The sequence below is a fragment of the Hydra vulgaris genome, chromosome 09 (assembly GCF_038396675.1).
Source record: "Hydra vulgaris chromosome 09, alternate assembly HydraT2T_AEP".
Lineage (NCBI taxonomy): Eukaryota > Metazoa > Cnidaria > Hydrozoa > Anthoathecata > Hydridae > Hydra > Hydra vulgaris.
The window spans coordinates 56919980-56941898 of record NC_088928.1 but is presented as its reverse complement, the minus strand read 5'-3'; the positions used below and the strand labels follow the sequence as shown (position 1 = coordinate 56941898).

The 21919-nt window shown below is 28.8% G+C and overlaps 1 protein-coding gene across 1 annotated transcript; it reads right to left on the bottom strand.

Moving 5' to 3' along the window:
• Positions 1-3418: 3418 nt before the first annotated feature.
• Positions 3419-5363, bottom strand: LOC136085137 (uncharacterized). Its single transcript, XM_065806443.1, has 3 exons — positions 4840-5363; positions 4149-4292; positions 3419-3873 (listed from the first exon to the last, which is right to left on the bottom strand). Exons 1-3 carry the CDS (start codon positions 5023-5025, stop codon positions 3838-3840), a joined length of 366 nt encoding a protein of 121 aa, XP_065662515.1. The 5' UTR covers positions 5026-5363; the 3' UTR covers positions 3419-3837.
• Positions 5364-21919: the final 16556 nt, after the last annotated feature.

The following is a 21919-nucleotide window of genomic DNA, read 5'->3' as shown; positions in this document are numbered from 1 at the left end:
TTAAACAACAAACTAAAATGCATCTCCTTAATTCCTGAGATATATTATAGTTTACAGTATTTGTTTTCAGATTTTTTTGTATTTTTTCTTTTTATTTATTTTTTATTTTTTTCTTCTTATGTGTTTTAATTTTTTTTTTTTTTTTGTTTTTAATTTTTTACACACAAAAAAAAAAAAAAAAAAAATGAGTTTTGCTTTATTAAATTTTTATTTTACTTTAAAAATTAAATTGTTTTTTTATTTTAATGAGTGACTAAAGGGGCTCTATGAAAAGGTTGTGATGATAAACACATTATCCTTACCTTTTTTAAGTCCCTAACTGATTATAACAGTATATATATATTATAAATTTAAAAGATTAAAAACATTTTTTATAAAGGTTTACGATGTTATTTTATATAAAAAATTGTAATATTGTTTAATCAGCGAAATAAAAGTTAAATAATAATAAGTTATCGTATTGGTTTGTACTTGTTAAGTCAACATAAACACTTATTATTATATGCTTTATCACTTCCAAAACGCACCAGACCTTATATTCTATATAATACCAAGTTATTGATCGTTCTCAAATATACACCATTGCATGAAAAAAAATTTGTTCATTAAACTGCCAAACAATATCTCATAATTATCTCAAAGCAATGAAAAATGACTTAATGCGTTCTGGAAGTATACCCTCGGTATACTACCAGTATAAAAGTACTACAACTCACACACAAGTTGTCAAAAAGTTTCTGTCTGGAAGGTATTTGTTTTAAAGCACATAAACCACGTCAAGGTTCTTTCCTATTCACATGTACGCTTTTTTTATGCAGAATGATTGAAAGCATATGACAGAAAAATACACAATCAATTAGCAAACTGCTTTTTCTTGCACATTTTCATTTCTATTAATAAAATTGAACATAAAAGAACAGGGAGTGTAATAAAAATGTACTCTAAAAAAAATCTAAAAAAGTAAGCATAAACTTTTAAACATATTAAAAGTTAAAAAAGAAAATTTTGGAAATGATAATAAACTTTAGATGGCAATCTTCTTGGAAGGATAATTCTTATATCTTCTATGGATTATTGTTGTCATTATTAGACTGGTTCTTCTAATAATGCTCTTTTTATTTCAGACTTATTTGAAAAACGCATTGAAAATGTAATTGGACCAAACCAAGCTCCTAATCTTTAGCCTTAATAGCCTCAAAGACGTTAAGTCTATTACTCTTTTCTACAAATACTATCATGTTTGATGCTTAGGAGAGCTATTATCTCTTATTCAGTCAAAAAAAACTTGAGACCACCTAACTCATCATTTTACAAAGTCGCATACTTTTACTGGAACTGTTCACTGCTATAACACAAACATAAGACACAAAAAAAAAAATGCATTAAGTATTCAGTTGAAAACAAATAACATTATGGAAAACTGTCTTTGAAATCTCGTATCTCATCTCAAAAATTAGGCTCTCGTGACTTCTGGAGAATCTTCAATAGTATCAATAATAAGAGCAAATCTTTAATTCCACCTCTCTTGTATGGTTCAGACTTTGTCACCTCACCTAAAGACAAAGCTAAATTGTTTGCTAAAAACTTTTCATCAATATCATCTCTTGATTCCACTGGTTGCGTTCTACCTGATATTACCAACAAACAGGTTGATCCATTGCCTGACATTCGTATCACTCCAGCTTCTGTATCTAAAGTGATTTTCTGCCTAGACTCTTGTGGCCCAGACAGCATACCTGTTATTGTCTTGCAGAAGTGTTCTCCGGAGCTATCGTCTATACTCATAAAACTATTAAACAAGTGCTTATCAGAGTCTTGTTTTCCAGCCTGCTGGAAAGAGGCATCTGTTATCCCTATCTTCAAAAATTTTGGAGAGCGATCTGATTCGTCTAACTACTGTCCCATTAGTATTCTTCCTATCATAAGCAAAGTTTTTGAATCTTTAATTAACAAATCTATACTCTTTTTAATTTACATAAACGATCTTCCAGATATTCTCACATCTAAGATGGCATTGTTTGTTGATGATACTACCATTTACTCTTGTCGTAATAAGAAACCAACAATCTCCGATTGCTTGGAGGGGGCATTTGAGCTTGAAAAGGATCTCACTTCTGCTATAGCATGGGGCATGAAGTGGCTAGTGAACTTCAATACAGATAAAACTCAATTTTTTTCAGCCAATCGTTATCGCATTAAGTTAGATCTTCCTATATTTATGAACGGTGATGTACTCGATGAGTCATCCACTCTTAATCTTCTAGGATTAACTCTTACTTCCAAACTTTCGTGGAAACCATATATCAAATCAGTTGCAAAATTAGCATCCGCTAAAGTTGCATCTTTTGCACCAAAACTATTGCTTGATGCTTCTACAACAATCTCATCCTCATCTTCGGTGCTTCCGACGGCTGAGCATTCAACTTCATCTATAAATATATATATACATATATATATATATATGTTTATTTATATGTATGTGCTTGTATATAGATATGTATTATATATATGTATATATTTTTTTATTTTATTTTTTAGGTGCCCCAAAAAGTCCAGACAAAAATTTGTCCAGAGCTCGTATATATATAATATATATATATTATATATGTGTGTACATATATATGTGTATATATATGTAATGATAGTCATTGTATGTACTTTATGCTCTCTATAAAAGGTGCTTACGGGGACATTTAAAAAAAAAATGATGCTTACGGGGACAAAAAAAATAACTGGCACACAAAGGTGTACAGGGTACACAGGTGCTCTTGATAATCCTAATGTCCCCGTAAGTATTCTTTCTTTGTAAAATCTGTTCCTGTAAGTGATAATATAGGTATTGTAATGAAAAAAGGTATTGTAAAAATAGTTTCAGAGGTTTATTAAAAGTAAACATCATTTAGTAATGAGCTAAAATAAATTAAATGATTTATTTCCAAATTAAATATAAATTTAAAAAAATAATAATTAAACATCATGTTTAATTTATGTTGGATATCTGAATGTCAGTTGTGGGAGGTCTCTTTATCTTCTTAAATCTAACATTTATGTTTAACCTTAATTTTTTTTAATGGATTACTTCTAAGACATATATTTAAAAAGCAGTGATTAAAATGATTAAAAATTAGTTATGATATTTTTTACTGTCCTATGCAATCAGATTGGAACAAAAAATGCAAAAGCAAAATGACACGTTATCTTAAAAAGTGCAGGATTGTCTTCTTCTTTTTTTAAAAACAGTGAGTATCTGGGAGCCCTGTTTTAAATACATACTTTTTCGGAAAATATAAAACGTTATCAAAATAAAAGAACAATTATTTACATAGTGTATTTGAATTTTTTTAAAAAGTATTCACCGTAGTTTGCACTACAAAAATATTTTATAAAAGCTTATTAATTAAATATAGTGTTTAAAATATAGTATTTTATTATTTAAACATGCACAAGGAACACAAGGAAAAATATATAAACACATTCATTTTTGTATATCTTGATGAAAATTGAAGTTAAGTAAAGAGTGCTCACAGTAAAATATTAAATACATACAATTTTTATTTATCCCTTTAGGTCGAAGATAAAATTTTCTGTGAGGAGTTTCAACTTTCCATTGTTCTACCTTTTTTATAAGACATTCTTGGTCAATGTTTGAATACCTTTTCTTTCTTACTGCTTCCAACATGTAACACCGAATAGTTTTTTTCGATGGGAAGAATCTTTTATTTGATTTAGATGGACAAATACTATTTTTAAACATTCCTCTTGTCACAATGATTTCTAATCTCCTACGCATTTCATCAACACTAGTTATAAATTCAGATGATGTAAATATTTCTTCTTTTATTTTGCATCAATTGGCTGTGATATGCCAGCAGCCTTAAAAAAAAAAGAATGATCAGAAAATTTAAATAAAAAATGTAAAAATCTGTAGGTGGTTTAAAGGTTGATTGGTTTCAATAAAAAAAAAATCAATTAAATAAAGGGAAAAGCCACTTGTTAAGAGCCTATAATTTTTAAAAAAGAACTTTTAAAAGAAAAATGTTTAAGCTATAAAGTAAAAAAAAATAAAGAAATTAAAACATCAACAATTTATACAACTTGTGATTAAAATTGGTTATTGTTAAAATCAGATGTTATAAAAAATTGTTTACATCTCCAGTAAAGTGACCAGTGTGAGAACTCGTTGATGGAAGAAAAACTGAAAACATTTTTTGTTCCACTGCTTCATTTTTTGAAATTGCTTCACGAATTTTTTTTGAGAATGTTACTCTTTTCCATTTACTATCTTCTATAATCTAAAGAGGTACTGCATTTAAAAAAAATGCACCAACATAAACTAGTATTTTTTCAAAAAGCTATATAATATTTCTCAGAAAAAAGAAAAAAAAGAAATTCGTTTATTAGTTTTATAACTACTCAGCTTATTTGTTATAAAACTTGTTGGTTATAGGCAAAGGAATTAAGAACCTTTTTCCTAACTTTTATTAGTCAAATATTTATTAATGATAATTTATTATTTTCTATATTAAATAAAACGAGCATAATTTAAAAGAAATAAAACTTTAAAACCTGGAAATTTTAAAACTTCTTTGATCTTTATTTGTGAACTACAATTAAATTTCTTTGTCCTGGATCATTTCATAGTTTTTAAAGTATCTGTGATCAGATACCTATTATTGTTATAAACATGTACTGTATTTATATTTTATCTATAATTGAATTAATAAAGTTTTCAAGTTTATTATATACTTATATAATATATAACTATAAATAAATAAGTATATGATATACCTTATATAAATATAATTAAATATAAAAAAATATATAGCACATTCAAGATACCTTTCTATCATTGCAACACATTTTATATTCTTCTTTAAAAGATACTTTTCTATCTCTTCCATGCATACAATCAAGAACTTTACTTCCTACAATCATGAATGGAACACCATTAAAAGATACTGAGTCATCCTCCCACCTTATTTTGTGGTGTTTGACAGAAGCTTCTTTAAGCATATAAAAAAACATATTTAAAAACAATAAAAACAGAATATTTACTAGATTTTTTATTAGTGTTATTTATTACTCGTTTTGTTTAATATTACAGACAAAACTAAGTTAACTTGTCAATTGGTAAATTTGTTTTAATTTTTAGTCAGTTATGCATTATTTTCTACTTAATCCTTTAAGTTAATATAATCCTTTCGGCAACATAGAACAAACAAGAAAGCATGGCTAAAATTATTTATAAATTTAATTATATCAAACTGAATAATTATTCATGTAAAAAATAATTATGCGGAATAGACTTACGAGTTTTGCGGACTCTAAGACACCACCTGACTTTGCGGTATGGAAACATGCACCAACCCTTTCTCAAGAGAAAACTTTTTAACTTAAATTATACTTTCGCAATTTCAGTTTAAGCATGCGCTTTAAAGCAAAGATTTTCGTTTTTCGGTTACATGTTGATATTTGATCAAAATCGGGTACTATATCGTATCTTATTTTGATCAAATATTAAATAATACGTATTTTTGATAAATAAGTGGTATTGAACTCGAATTCGAAACTTAAAACTAAATGCGTATTTTTCTGGTATCAACGGCGGTATTTTATACGTGATCAATACTCCGAGTATTTACAATACTAGATATGCCGACTGGGCAGCTACGATAACTCGGAATGCGTCGAAACAAATCGTAGAAGTGAACGGCATTCCGCGTCATGTGAAACACGCTAGACCTCGAAATGATACTCAGTCCTGCATTATCCCTGATGTGGAAATAGAGATGAATACTGAAACTGGTCTAGAGAACGCTAAAAATCAAGGAGAGCAAGTTAAAGATGTATTAGAGACGAACGAGGAAAATGTCGAAGCTGAAGATAGATCCCAAGAAATCGACATACTTTTGCGACGGAGTGGTCGGGAACGGCGCATGCCTTCGAAATACTTTGATTGCTATTTGGATGATCAGTAAGGATCAAGGAGGAGTATAATTCCGGAAAGTTCTAGAACATTTAATGACGTTAGAGATTTAATAGCTTTAATAGTTTTTACCAATAATAATTGTAAATATGTTTTTGCGGTGGTTTATGACGGTGTTTTGAAGGATATTTTAGGAAAAGCATAGAGTATATATATTGAGGAAAAATTTGTATATAGCAGAGTTTTAGTTAGAAGAAAAGATAGTCGTTTATTGATTTAATTTATCTGTTTATTGATTTGTTGATTACGAGAAAAAACCACAACATTAAAAACTTATTAAGTAAAATTTCAAAAAGTATAGAATATTGTACAAACCAAGAAATGTTTTAAACAACATACTTTAGTACAATTACATCACTCATTTATTCATTGTCATATAAACTAGGCAAACATTGCTTGGGGTAGTACAAAGAAAAATAAACTTAAACCTCTTTATTGTCAGCAGAAGCATATAGCACGTCTTATATATTTTAAAGACCGTTATACTTATGCCAAGCCTCTATTATTTTAAATGAAAGTTTTTTATATATATTAGCTAAACATTTTTGATATTCTTTGTTTTATGTTTAAATGTAAAACCAATTCATCCCCTATTTCTTTCCATAGTTTGTATTCATTGAAAGATAAAAATAAATACATTTTACTCAATGATAGTTTTATTAAGCAGCCCATTTTTCAAACAAATCTTTTTAAATTTTGTGTTGATTATCGCAGACCATTCTCATGGAATAAAATAGTTTTAAAAATTTTTACTGAGGATTTTATTCATCAAAGTAACTACTTTTCTTTTAAACGAAAGCTTAAAGAACTCATTTTTACAATCGAAGATGTAACAATATACTTTTGATATTTTTTTTTTTAGTGATCTTCCTTTTTAATCTCTATTTAACCATTTATTTATAAAAATTATATATGTATCATTAACAACAGTAGTATAAAATAGTGTCTTGTGTTTGTAACGGAATATTTTAAGTTTCTTACTTCATTAACTTATTTTTTATCTTGTAAATATCTTATAAATTTTAACACGATCTTTTTAGCGGTACTCGACGATAAGACCGTATGGTCTTCTACGAGTTCCCGCGTTATTTGATTATTTAATAACGATCTTTTTATATACATACATATATATATATATATATATATATATTTATATATATATATATATATATATATATATATATATATATATATATATATATATATATATATATATTATTATTATTATTATTATTGTTATTATTATTATTATTATTATTATTATTATATATTTGTATTTTAAATATTGTAACGAAATGCTTATTTAAAATGTAATAAAAAGAACAAAACAAAAATAACAAAAATACTGTAATTTATATTACTTCACTACGAAAATAAAGTTATGTCATTGTAAAATTATATCATTTAACTGTCGGTGGAAACTATAAATTAGGCTTCGTGATAGGATCTACCTGACCTTCTACAAGTCTTTTCATTAGTAGTTACAATATGTTTATTTTATGGCATTGTTCAGATTGATATGGTAAAAGCAAATTGTTTAAAAGACTCAATAAACAGCTTTTAAAAACATATACTCCCTAGTGGTATTCCTCTGCTTTTTTTATTATTATGTTCTGAAAATCTATTTTTTACGAGCATTTAAGTTATCGTTATTAATAACTTTTGCAACAAAATTACAAAAAGTATTGAAGTTTTATAAAAGTCAAAAAACATTTTATAAAAACTTTAATTCAACTATATTACTCTTTTATAAACTGTCATATTAAACAAAACGTTTAAAAACAATAATACAAAAATTATTCTTTTATACAATGTTAAAGGAATTAGGTTAACTTTGCTTTGGAAAGTGCACACTAAAGTAAATTAAATCCACTTTATTGTCAACGGAAGCTCATTCACTGCTTAAAAGTTTTAAAAATCATCAACTAATTTTTAGCATAACTAAAATCACTCAACTAACATTTTAGTTTGCAAAAATTGTATAACTATTAAATAAAAATTATTCGAGTATTAAATGAAATGAATGATGAAGGTACATCACTAACTTTTGAGGTATCGTAAATCGAGAGAGATATGGGTATCTTTATATCTAATGATCTAAAATGGAATCAACACGTACAGATTGCAACATGTAAAGCAAATAAGATACTTGGTCTGATGAAAGAATATTTAGATCAAGAGATGTGAAACTTTTAGGTAAACTTTCACTACACTTGTTAAGCCGCATCTGAAATTTGCTGTTCTGGTATGGTGTAATTACTTAAAAGGTGACATCAAGGAAATCGAAAAAATTCAGCACAAAGCTACAAATGTTCCTCATAATTTACTATAAACTTATGATGAGATATGTCGGCGTCTCAATTTTACTATTTTGGAAACTTAAAGGCGACGTAGCAACTTGATCCAACAGTTTAAACTAGAAAACAGTTTTGGAATCATCAATTGGCATAATCCCTCAATTTACAGATCGGTGACTATCAAGTCACATATAATAATGCTCCTCATAATTTCTACACAAACTGCATTGTCAACAACTGTAAAGATTTACCGATGGCATGCAAAATATCAGTTAATGCGTTTAAGAATCGAATTAAGAAGTGTTTTTTTCTACAACTGCATATAGTAGAGTAAAACCGGGTCAAACCGCACACTGTATCATTCCACACACTGACCAAAATTATCAAACAAAAACTAAACGTATATGGCTATGAAAAAAATAGATTCAAATACAGAACTACCTCCTCTACTCGAATGGATAAAACTACATGTCGATTCAACTTTATTTTTTTCTTTTTTTATGCAACTTTAACGGGGAGTCAAAATTTTTAAAACATTTTTTATCGTTGCAAACAGTAACGCTTGAACCAAAACTGATATAAATATAATTTTAGCACTATCTTGTTGTAAATTTAATTTTGATTCTGATAGTATAATTTTTATGCAGTTAGAACAAAAAGTTAAATAAAAAATCAAAAAAGTAAAAAAAAACTCTTTTTTCTGATGAAACCGCACACTCGATTAACTACTTAGTTTAGTTTTTCGCAAGTGACTAAGCGCCTATCTTTATCTAGTAAACATAGTGCTAATTCCGGTTTAATTAAAAATAAACTATAACTTTATTTGTTAATATAATCATCTCTTACTCATTAAAAACCAATTATTATATTATTTCTCAATATAATCATCACTCACTCAATTCAATTTAACTCACTCACTTTAATATGTCAACTAAAATAACAAAAGCATACGAGGAAGACAATATACACTAGCCGCATTAACTGATATGAAAGAAAATAAAGCATCACTGAGAAAAGCTGCATTCAAACATGGCGTTCCAGTCTCAACGCTCAAAGATCACAAAAATAACAATAACAAAGGTTTCCATGGCTCCGGTACAACAACGGTACTCTCAAATGAAATAGAAAGATTGATGCTGCATGCGTTCCAATTACTTGCAAATAATTGTAACCCCAGTCACCATGGTGACTGGGGTTACAATTTAAGCCGAAATGAAATCCTATGGGGCTATCTTAAACGCGAAGATTAATTGCACTTATGCAAAAATGGCAAGCCTGGTAAAGGCTGGTTTTATGCCTTTATGAAAAGATGGTCAAAAGAAATTTCAACAAGAAAAGAGGATATCTTGTTGAATTATTTCTGGCGTGCAAGAAGCATCTAAAAGAGCTGCTTCATGTAAGCCAGAAATAATTTATCGTTATTTTGAATGCGTTGCCAAGCAATATCAACAGACTGGTATAACTTCTGGGTCGCATATTTGGAATTGTGATAAAACAGGTTTTTCGGGTGATCAAGGCAATCGTAGTGTGTAAAAAAGGGACAAGACGTGCGTTTAAACTGACAACAATGAAAAAGTTCATTATACTGTAAACAATTGCTGCAACGCTGATGAGTATTTTGCTCCACCATTTGTGATATACAAAGCCAAAAAAAAACTTTTGTCCTGACTGGGCAAAAGGTGGGCTTGTTGCACCAAAATATTCAATATCAAAATTAGGTTGGATGGAGCCCAATACGTTTATTGAATGGATGAAAGAAGTATTTATATCCGAAACTGAACAAATTGGTGGTAATCATATTTTAGTATTAGATGGGCATACAACTCACATAACTTTGGAAGCGGTATTGCTGTGCAAAAAACACAATATAATCTTAATTTGTCTACTAGAGCATTCTTCACATATTCTACAACCATTGGACAGAGGTGTCAATTGTCATGTCAAACAAGTATGGAAAGAAATTTTTACAAAGTTTTATAAAAGACTCAAAATGTAAGAACTTAGATGACGAAAATTTTCTAACGTTGCTCACACTGCTGAACAAGAGTTGTAAATGTTTTACACGCTTGCAATCGCTGGTTTCCAGCACCCTGACTTATTTCTACTTAATAAAATCAACATAAATCATAAGGCATTAGCAATCACGCAAACGCCTAATCAACTTTCATCAACTTTAGCAGCCTCCGCAGCACCTACACCATCTTGCTCAGACACAGCTTCATCATCTTCAACAGCCGCCGCAGCACCTTTTCCAACTACACACCGATTACTATCTTTCTCAACTACACCAGCTTCAAGTTTTGATAGGTATCAAGCATGTGTTGAGCGTTGCAAAATCCGTATCTAGATAGAGCTGAAGCAGTTTTTTCAAGCCAGAAATCAATCGCATGTTAAGAAATCAAAGCAGTGCAATATTTCAAAACTTGGTGGAAAATGTATTACTGAAGAAAATGTAATCGAGTTTCTTAAACAAAAAGATGAAGAAAAAGCAACAAAGTAAGCCGTGAATGCTGCTAAACAGAACGCAAAGCAGAGACTCTGTATGCCAAGTACTCAATTGCTTGAGCATAACAATGCTGAGCAACCTTAACAAAACAATAATGAAGAATAAGTATCAGATGTCAAACGATTAAAAGTTGCAAAATGTAAAATGTGTTACATTTTGCAACTTTTAATGTGTTACACGCAGAAATGTTGCAATGCAACATTTCTGCGTGTAAGTTCGATGTGTCTGGAACGGTTGTGCAAAGAAACATGTTTACCAAAGAAATATGTTGTTGGAACTAAATTTTTTTGTTGCAAAAAATGTAAAAACTTTAATATAGTTTATTATATATAAGTTGTATTAAAAAAAAAAGTTAAAATTTAAAAAGTTCAATGTTTTCTCAAGTGCGTGGTTTTATCACGATGTCGCCTAAAACCGCACAACTTTTTTTTCTTTTGATTTAATATTTTCGATAATTTTATTATTATTTTTTTCAACATATATTTATATTATCGTATATAGTTTTTTATTACCTATCTAATAAAAAAAAATAAAAAAAATTTTTTTTTTATATTTTTATTGATGAGGCGGTTTGACCTGGTTTTACATCTTTTACTAAAGATGCATGTTTATTAATGATTCGTACTTTAGCAGCTACAAATATTGAATTTTTAGATATTATTTATTATAAATTTAAACTTTAATTAAATGAAAGCAATTCTTTTTTTTTCTCTTATTTCAGTTTTGATATCAACTTATTTGCTATGGAATAACAAATGCTTTTTTACTTTTTTTAACTAAAGTTTTTACAAATCACTCTAAACTTTTGTATAATTTATTGATTTTGTTCTTGTTTAACTTTTTTGTCATGTAATCTAGAAAGACTTATTTAAATATTAGGACGTTCTATGCCCGCTGAGTTGAAGTAGGAAATAAAGGTAGCGGGATAATTTTGATGTTTCCTTGTTACCAGCCCACGTACAAAGATCATTGAAGTTTCCAAATTAATAATTGATAGACCGACGCTAATAAAATAGTTATATTATAGGGAAGAACTTGCACCCTTGATTCGTAAGCACCTTTGATTCTATAGCATTATCTCCATACTTACATAACTTATTAAAGAGGGCTGATAACCAGCGTATTATAAATATTGCATCTTCAAAACTAAATGTGTTTTGGTTAGAGAATAGAACACTATAAAATTTATTTCTAAAGAGTTTGATTTTGACGACAAAAAGTAATTTTTTTACTTTTACAAGAAACCTCACATCTTTAATAGTTTTTTGAGTTGAATAATTTTGCTTATCTCATTTTGTAACTAAACTATTCACCTCTTGTATGGTTGCTTTTGGTAAGCTATAGAAGCATCTAATATGATAAAATAATAGTTTTTAAAAAAATGGAGCGGGTTAGCACCCTTGATCCTAATGCGTTTATGTACCTTTGATACTATGATCAAAGGTGCATACACACGCACACACAAAATGTTTAACCAATAAAGTAACATGTTCATATACAACATGAAACATATCATATTGTTTTTAAATATATTTTTTTATTCTAAAAAATAGCCTTAAGATGAAGATTTTATATTATTTTGTGTCTTTTTGTCCTTCTAATACTTTTATATAATATAATTGTATTCATATATATATATATATATATGTATATATATATATATATATAATTGTTATATATATATATATATAATTGTATTCATATATATATATAATTGTTATAAATATATATATATATATATATATATATATATATATATATATATATATATATATATATATATATATATATATATATATATATATATATATATATATATATATATATATATATATATATATATCTGTGTGTTTGTTAATAAAGAAAATCCAAATAAGGAAAAATCTTTATAAATGTTCATCCAAAAATTAGGAATATAGCAAAACTATAAAAATATGTTTCAATTTTTTACAGTTAAATATGATGCATCATTAAAAAAGAAAAACTGATAGACCACCTAGAGGTAAAATTAATGAAAATGAAATGCGAGCAGCTATTAATGCAGTTTTTAATGGTGATACAGTTTATCGTTATCTAAAGAGAGGGGAATTAATTTAATGACACTTAAGAGATATGTAAGGAAATGTCAATTATATCCAGATACAGTCTGCAAACCTTATTTTATTACCATGCAAATCTTTACCAACGAAGAAGAAACGTCTTTATCAGACTATCTTTTAAGGACTTCAAAACTTTACAATGGATTTTCAACCAAAACAACACGAAAACTTGCCTATGAATTTACAATCACTCTTTCTTAGCGCATTCCTAAATCGTGAAAAAGTTTACAAATTGCTGGGAAACAGTGGCTTCGTGGTTTTATTTTCTTAGAAATGAGTTATCTTTTACTAAATCCAGAAGCTACTAGTATGGCATGAGCAACTGCTTTTAATCGTTATACAGTCAAAGAATTTTTCACCAATCTGTAAGATGTTCGTCTGCGGCACAAGTTTCTGCCACAAAACATATATAATGTTAATGAAACAGGTCTCACAACTGTTCAAAAACCAGTTAAAGTAATTGCTGAAAAAGGAGATAAACAAGTTGGAAGGATAACTTCAGCAGAAAGAGGGACATTGGTAACAGTTTGCTGTGCAGTTAATGCAATAGGAAACTCAATCCCTCCATTTTTTATTTTTCCAAGAGCTTATTTCAAAGGAAGTATGATAAATGATGGTCCACCATTTATCATACTTCCTTTGATAATGAACTTTTGAAATGGTTGGATGGATGTTGCAATGTTTTTAGAGGGGATGAAACATTTTATTTAAAATGCAAAACGTTCACGAGCTAATCCAGTGCTTCTTCTTCTTGACAACCATGAGAGCCATGTTTCAGTTGTGTGTTTAGAATTAGTTAAAAAATGGCATAACTATGCTGTCATTTTCACCACATTGTAGTCACAAGCTGCAGCCATTAGATCGGTCAGTTTATGGGCCACTGAAACGTTATTACAATGCAGCCTGTGTGGATTGGGTTGTACCTAATCCAAGACCGATGACCATATATGATACAGCTGCAGTTTTAAGGAAAGCTTATGCACAAGCTTTTACTTTGTATAGCATTTCTACAGGTTTGCTGTGGTAGGTATTAAACTCTTTAATCTTAACATATTTTCTAATAATGAGTTTTTGGCTTCATATGTAATAGAATGTCCAGAACTTATTACTGCTAACCTATTTCTAGGTGTTGTTGATTCAGTTTCTGCTATTGTTCATGCCCCAGCTTTTAATTAATCATTGATGTCAAGTCGTCATCAGGTTCAAAGAAGAAAAGACATAATTCTAATGATGTTTTTATTATCCGATATTTTATTGCCAATTAATATTTTTTGTCAATGTTTGCAAATAAAGACTTTAAATTGTGTATCGTTGGACGAAACTTTTGATAAACATCTTTCAAATTCAAACAAAAATAAAATAAATCTACAATTTTGTGTTGTTTTTAATTAAAAGCTCAGGTATTTTAAATAGGCTTCAAAGTTTTTAAAACTTTTTGTCTTTACGAGGCAAACTATCAAGAGAAGTGCGCTTTAAAGCTATCAAGAAAAGTGCGCTTTAAAATTATCAAGAGAAGTGCACTTTAAAATATCAATTTTCTCAATCGATATAACTGGCTATAAATTGAATGTTTGTTGTAAATGTTTTTAAATGATATTATAGAAGAAATTAATAGTATCTTTAAGAAAAATAGTCCCCTCTTAATTAATTTTGATAAACCTGAAAGCACATCAAAGGAACGCACAGTGGGCCAAAATTTACTTTTACTGGACAAAGCTAATAACTCATTATATAAAAAATATTTAAGTACCATTTTTGTATTCTTTACTAATTTGAGGATTGCGGTTTTAATGGCGACATTAGTTTTATTATGGGTTGCTATGGATACCTATTTTTCTCAGCAACCGCATACTTTATTAACCTTAACAAATATAAATGAAAAAATAAAACTGGAAAAAGTAATAATTTTATTGGATTACTTCCATAATTACCACAGTGAGTATTTTTATACAAAAAATGTAATGGTACTATGGATTTTTTATTTGATTGATAGTGACATCTGAAATGCCTGGCGACGGTTCATTTTACATAGTTACTAGCTTAAGTAACTTTTCTAAAAGCATTAATGTTATAAACTAGACTAATATAATGTGGCAGTCTGATTAAAAATAATTTTATGCATTTAAAAATTTTAAATCATTCCCAATTACTAATTTCAAGTATTTTTTTGCAGTTCCAGGGCTCTATTTTAAATTTCATGAAACTGCTACATTATCCATATGAAAAAGGTACCTTAACCTTAAACCTCTTTGTGTATATAATGATATAAAAATTTTAATTTAAAATTATTTTTTCAACCAAAACTTATATATTCTGATAATTTTAAAACAGCTTTAGCTTCTTTTTCTTAACCATCTTGGCGCAAACTACAACCTGATGCAAACAATAATTTTTAAGATGAATATGATGCAACTAATTGCGTCAATCTTCTTTCCTTTGTTTTACTACCTATAGTATCAAAATTCACCTTGGGCCTGCCAGATTAGGGTGCATTGAAAAACAGATTTTTTTTAAAATTGCCTTGTAATAGCTTTAAATATATGCTGTATAATAAAATATCACTGAATTAAGAAAAAATTTTGAAATTAAAATATTTTTAGAGTTGCCTCTAGTCGCTTGAACATTTTAGGGCCTCAAATATTCTAGGAAAAAAAAATTCTTCAAAAGTAGATCAACCTGGTACTCAAAAGAAGCAAAATTTTATAAAATGTTTGAAAATAATATTTGTTTTATGTAAAAATTATTATTTTGAATTTCATTGCATAATAACTATAGTTTTTTAACTAAAAATAAAAAAAATGCATTTTTACAGGTTTTTCGATAATATAATTTTTTTTTAAGTTTTTTTATAAATCAATTATTATTTTCGAACTTTTTATAAAATTTCACTTCTTTTAAGTACGAAGTTGATCTACTTTTAAAGAATTTTTTTTCCCACAATATTAGGGGCCGTAAAATGTTCAAGGGACTAGAGGCAACTCTAAAAATATTTTAGTTTCGAAATTTATATTAAAACAAATTTTAGAGTTTCTGCATACATAACTTTTTCAAAGATTCATAAAATTAGACAGGTTATTATTTGTTGATTTATGCCATTTACAACTGTATCCAAAATATTAGGATTAGCTAGGTTTAAGTTTTTTTGTATTATTTATGAACAAAAATTAATATTTTTCATGTTTTAAATATTTAAAAATACGAATTTCATTTGTAAAACCTTATAAACAGGTATTTTAAGATGTATTAATTATAAAACAAGTTTTTAATACTAATCTAGTCTTGCTGAGACCCAATTATTGCATAACCATTTAGAATAAAATACATATTATGCTTTCGCCATATAAAATTAGATAGATCGTTTACCTTGTAAAAATCATTACTAGAGACCAGGCGGGCATCCGTGGAATATAAACGAAATTTATATTGATAGTACAGTACAATCTCTCTAATTCGAATCTCCTTAATTCGAAAACCCCCATAGTTCGATTAAATGCAAAGTCACCGTGAAATTCGTTTAAGAAAAATCTCTCGAATTCGAACTTTTATTTTTCCCTATAAAATTCGAATTAGAGAGATTCTACTGTATACATATTGAACTCTGTATTTCAAGTCTCAAATTACTGGACCGCTTTGGACCGTAAAAGTATTCGACTATATAAGTGAAATTTTAACTAAAAAAAGTACTTGAAGTATACCGTCATTTAAAATCATTTTATTTGTCATAACTTACATGCTAAATAGTGTTGTAATAGCTCATTTGAAAGATAATACTTTTTATTAAATTATGCAATATAAAATATAAAAATATAAAAAGAAAGATTTAAAAACTTTCATCTGTTCCATGCTTGTTAGTAACACAAAAAATATTTTCAAATAAAAAAAACAGAAATTTAAAAAAAAAAAAAAAAAAAAAGAAGCTTTTTATTCTACAGCTTAGAAGCCTACGTCATGATAATTATAGAAAAACAAATACATTTTATAAAAGCTGAATGTTTAAGCTATAAAATGCTATATAACAGGCCCGTAGCAACGGAGGGGAGGGAGCAGCAAGGGCATTTGCCCCCCCCCCCCCTTTAATAATTTTTCAAATAAATAATTTTGTAGAAATTGACTGAAAAAATAACTATAAAAAAAAAAGGTCCTAAAAACTATTTTGGGGTAGTACTGCTTCCCCCCACCCCAAAAAAAAAAAAAAAAAATTCTGTTCTTACGGGCCTGTATAATAATGTAATTTTTGAAAATGTATTTTACTTTTGTCCATCATTTGGCCCATTGTGGAATGCCGTAAAACGATACAATAAAAAAGCGAATACATGCAAAAGATCATAAGATCTTGACATCAAGAACCACCAATACAGATTTAAATAAAAAATAATTGTTCAAGGGGTGATCCCCCCACCCCCTAAAATTTCAAAATTTTCAAAAAAAAACCATAATTTTTAACTAATTTACCTATGTAGGATCATAAAAAATATTTTAAAAGTAGCATAATAACCTATAACTATTTAAAATTGTCTATTTGAACTATTTCGAAGTGATATCCCTAGCAACGCCATTGCAACGCATTTGATTAACTTTATACACAATACATATCACCTAGTTTAACTCACACAAGTGTTATGATAATTATGTACAAGCTTGAACAGCTTCTTTATGAATTATTCTAGAATTTTTGTAAAGGTTGGTTCATCAGTAAGTTCATCAGCTTAGTTTTATTAGTGAAAATGGGAAAAGATTGTCGAGTAAAGTAACGTACACAAACTCACTGTAAAAAGAAAAGATTTATGGGATATGTTAATCTGTTATTATTGATTGCGTAGATAAAATCTATTAATATTGATTGTGTTTCTGATAGTGTAAATATTGAGTTGCCATCAATAAATTTGAATGCTACATTTGTGTTTTGAAACCAATTATTGAAAACTCAAGTTTTTCCACTTCATCTCGTAAAGTTGAAGACTTAAAAAAACGCACTTATTTGTAAAACCTAGTATATCTGGCTATCTTATCATTGATGTTGCTTTTTTAATTTCTGTTTTGAGTTCTTTTCTGCATCCAGAATGTGATAGTCCCACACTCTCATTAGGTGAAAGATATAATAAGCTATGGTTTATCTTGTTATATCTTAAGTGTCTGAAAAAAGATTGCAACTATCTTCTTCAGTTTTACACCTTTATCAATAATTGCAAAAAAAAAAGATTTTTTAATAATAAACGAATAATTTATTGCATGCGATTATTGGGCTATGGATATGCAGTCATTAAAAAGTTTTGTACAATTATGAATTTACCTAAGCCTATGAACAATAAAATTTTGAAAACTACAAAAAGTAATTGTAACAGATGTTAAAACCGCAGCAGAACAAACCATGATAAATGCTGCAATGCTGCAAATAAATTGCAAAAAATATATGGCACTGACTGATATTTGTGTAACTTGCAATGGTACATGGTACAAACAAGGACATTCATTGCTGAACGGAGTCGTTTCTACTGTTAGTGACAAAGTGTTAAATGTAGAAGTCATGCCCAGATATTGTAAAGCTTGCAGCGTTACTCAAGGCATCCAAATTTCTAATCTAACTGCTTATGTACAATGGAGAACTAGTCATGTTTCTAAGTATGCGTAATTACCAAGGTTTGTGCAAATATAATGCTGATAAAATAAATAAAACAACATAAGACTGGACTGGGTTTACCAATGGGCATTATTATGAAAGTAAGAATGAAGAGAAGTGCGTTACAAAAATGTAAAGACAGTGAATTACAAAAATGTTAGCATGGTAAAACAAAAAATGCTAATGAATTGTTTGATAGAATGATTTGGGACCGTATACCAAATCAAATACTTGCCTGACTTACCCAAAAAGAAATGAATGTATATGATGTTGTAGCTGACTTTAATATTGGAGCCAAAGATATTTTAATACAACTGGACAAAAAACAAGGCTTTCATATGATTGCAGGATGCAAAGCATTAAATATTGAAATAATAAGAAATGTCGAAGTTAGAATGAACCCTAATAAAAAGTCAAGGTGGCAAATATTAAGTGCCAAAAAGTTGAAAAAAAAAATGACAAAATAATTGAAAAAGATGGTGGCTTATATGTACTTAGTGGACTTTTTTACCTATTTTATGAATAAAACTTTTCTGTATCTAAAGTTTTTACTTTAATCGTGTTTTTCTCAGAATAGCAATTTTTGTATGCCGGCCAATATATTTGGTCAACCGTATGATATTTTTCTATGAAATTTTCAGAAAGTGTTTACCATATTACACTTTATGATATGAATGGAATAGACTTTAATTAAATTAAAAAAATTAAAAAATTTTTCAATAAAAAGATAAAAAATTTGACTCTGAACTTTGGTTGTCCTGTTGTGGCGGTGACAAAAAGTTCTGAAAAATATGTTCCACTCATATCATAGCCCTGCCTTATGGCAATATTATGGTTCAATATTGATTGGTGGAAATGTGCTTATTTCTTTGCATTTTGGCCGGTGTGAAGTCACTTTTTGGTCATTTTAAGGGGTTTTTAGTGGTTACCATGGCAACAATAAGAATTTTAAAAAATAAAGTTATGCAATATTTTAAATTTACTATAATCATGTTACGAATAATTATTTTTTGTAAAAATACCAAGATTTAAAATCAGAGGGGGTACCCCTAATAATTAAAACATAAATATTCGTCCATAAATATATCCTCATCTCGTAGTCGAATGAGACTTTGGTGGTAAAATCTCTCTTAGCAACATTTTAACAACTTCAACAATAGAGTTAAATTTTCATGTCATCTAAAAGTGAAAACAATTATAATAATGCGGAAAATCAAAGTTTTATCATTTTTTAAAAAACCACTATAATAAAATTTTTATTATTTTTTATAAGTGTTTTTGTATTTTTTAAAATACTTTTTAAATTAGCGCGGGAAGCACACACACACACACACACACACACACACACACACACACACACACACACACACACACACACACACACACAGGGGTGGTGTAACAGTGGGGGCTTCAGCCCCCTCACTTTTAAAAGTGTGGGGGTTTTTGGTATTATACCCCCTCCCCCATGTAGATCCCACTTTTCAACTCTGTAAAAATATTATTTTAAAAGTTTTTATCTTGTTTTAAATCACAACATCAAGCCGCTAGAGGTCAATTAGTATTTTGTATTTGAAATACTTATTTAAGGTATTTGCTTCGAAATATTGTTTTACAAGCTTCTAGGGATCAATTATCGTTTTGTATTTGAAATAATAACTTTATGTGCTAGCTTTAAACAATGTTTTATAATTCACAAGGGAGCGATTAATGGTTGTGAATATTATATAAATATATACATTAGCACATTTTACATAACTTACAATTCCTAATCTTACGACTATGAAGAGTCATGACGGAACCGTCTCATAAAAAACAACAAACACTGGTTTCTTACTTTGTACATGGCAAGCATTCTTTAAGTCCAACTTTACCAACAGAAGAAATTATTCAAGAAGGAAACGACTTTGATAAATTTTCCTTGCTGTGAGTGGAATGCGGAAAAAACAGAAATAAATCCTGCTGAAATTGAAACAACAAAAAAATGTGTGGCAAACAACTTAGATTTTTCAATTAAAAACGATATTACCCTTGGAATCATCTATGTTACTTTAAAAAGAAAGTATTTTGCTATATTTGTATTGGTGCTGTCAATAAAAATCTGGAATCTTTTTTAAAACGCGGTGAACAAAATTTTTTGACAATTGGTTATGACAATTGGAAAAAGGCTGTAGAAAGACTGAGAAAACACGACCTATCATAATTTCATAAGGAGGCACAGGAAAAATTATTTACACTACATGTAGCTGGTTTAAAAACCATACATAAAATGATAAGTGAAATACATGATAAGCAATGCGATGAGCATTGCGAGCGTGTAATCTCTACATTAAAATGTATTACTCAACAAGGCTTAGCTATTCGACAGAATGATGAAATTGAAGGCAATCTTAGTCAGTTACTTTAAATGAGGAGTGAAGATTATTCACCTCTATCGAGCTGGCAAACAGTAAGTACATGCCTCATAATATTGTTAACGAAATGATAGAGCTAATGGCAATTATGTGCTAAGAAATGTACTTAGTGCTAATAAATCGAGAATTGTTTTTTCTGTAATACGCGATGAAACTCGAGACATTTTCGGTATTGAGCATGTTTATATGTGTTCGATCAGTTTCTGAAAATTTTACAATGTACAAAGATTGTCTTGGTCTCTATGCAATTGATGCTACCGACAGTAAGTCACTTTTTTATGCAATATATGATGTTTTATTAAGGTGTAGACTAGTCAAGAAAATGGTGCGGGGGCAAAGTTACGATGGTGCCGCTTTAATGTCAGGGCATCTAAGTGGTGTTACTAAACTATTTCAAGATGATGTAATGAAGCGATTTTTATACATTGTTTGGCATATCGACTTAACCTTATTCTTCAAGATGCTTGTAAACAAGTCAGTTGTATGAACGAGGGATAGGAATTGTGCCGCTGTTGCATAGTTTCATTTGTTTAGCTCCAAAGAGACTGGTTAGGTTTAAAAACTACAATGTGATACACTTGACGAGGATGTCAAGCAAATCAATTTAAGTGCTCCTTGTCCAATTCGTTTTACCGTGAGGACCAAATCATATAGTTCAATTCTGACAAATTTTCAAGTAATTATTTTAGAGCTTCAAGAAATTTCTGAATCAAATGATCCTAACAGAGCTAAAGCAGAAGGTTTACCTGATAAATTATTATCGTTTCAATTATAATTTGGGCTTTGCCTGACTTATGATGTGTTAGCAACTGTATAGTAGGCCATCCCATAATTTTTTTTTGACAACCAAATTACATGCGGAGTCGCTAATGAGTGGCGTAGAGGTCATATTTATAAGTCAAATTTTTTTCGAAGTTCGAAGTTACGCACTAGGCAATTTATGACCAAAATTGAGCAGTTTTCAACACAACGGCGCGAATCGATTCTGATGTCGAATCCAGTT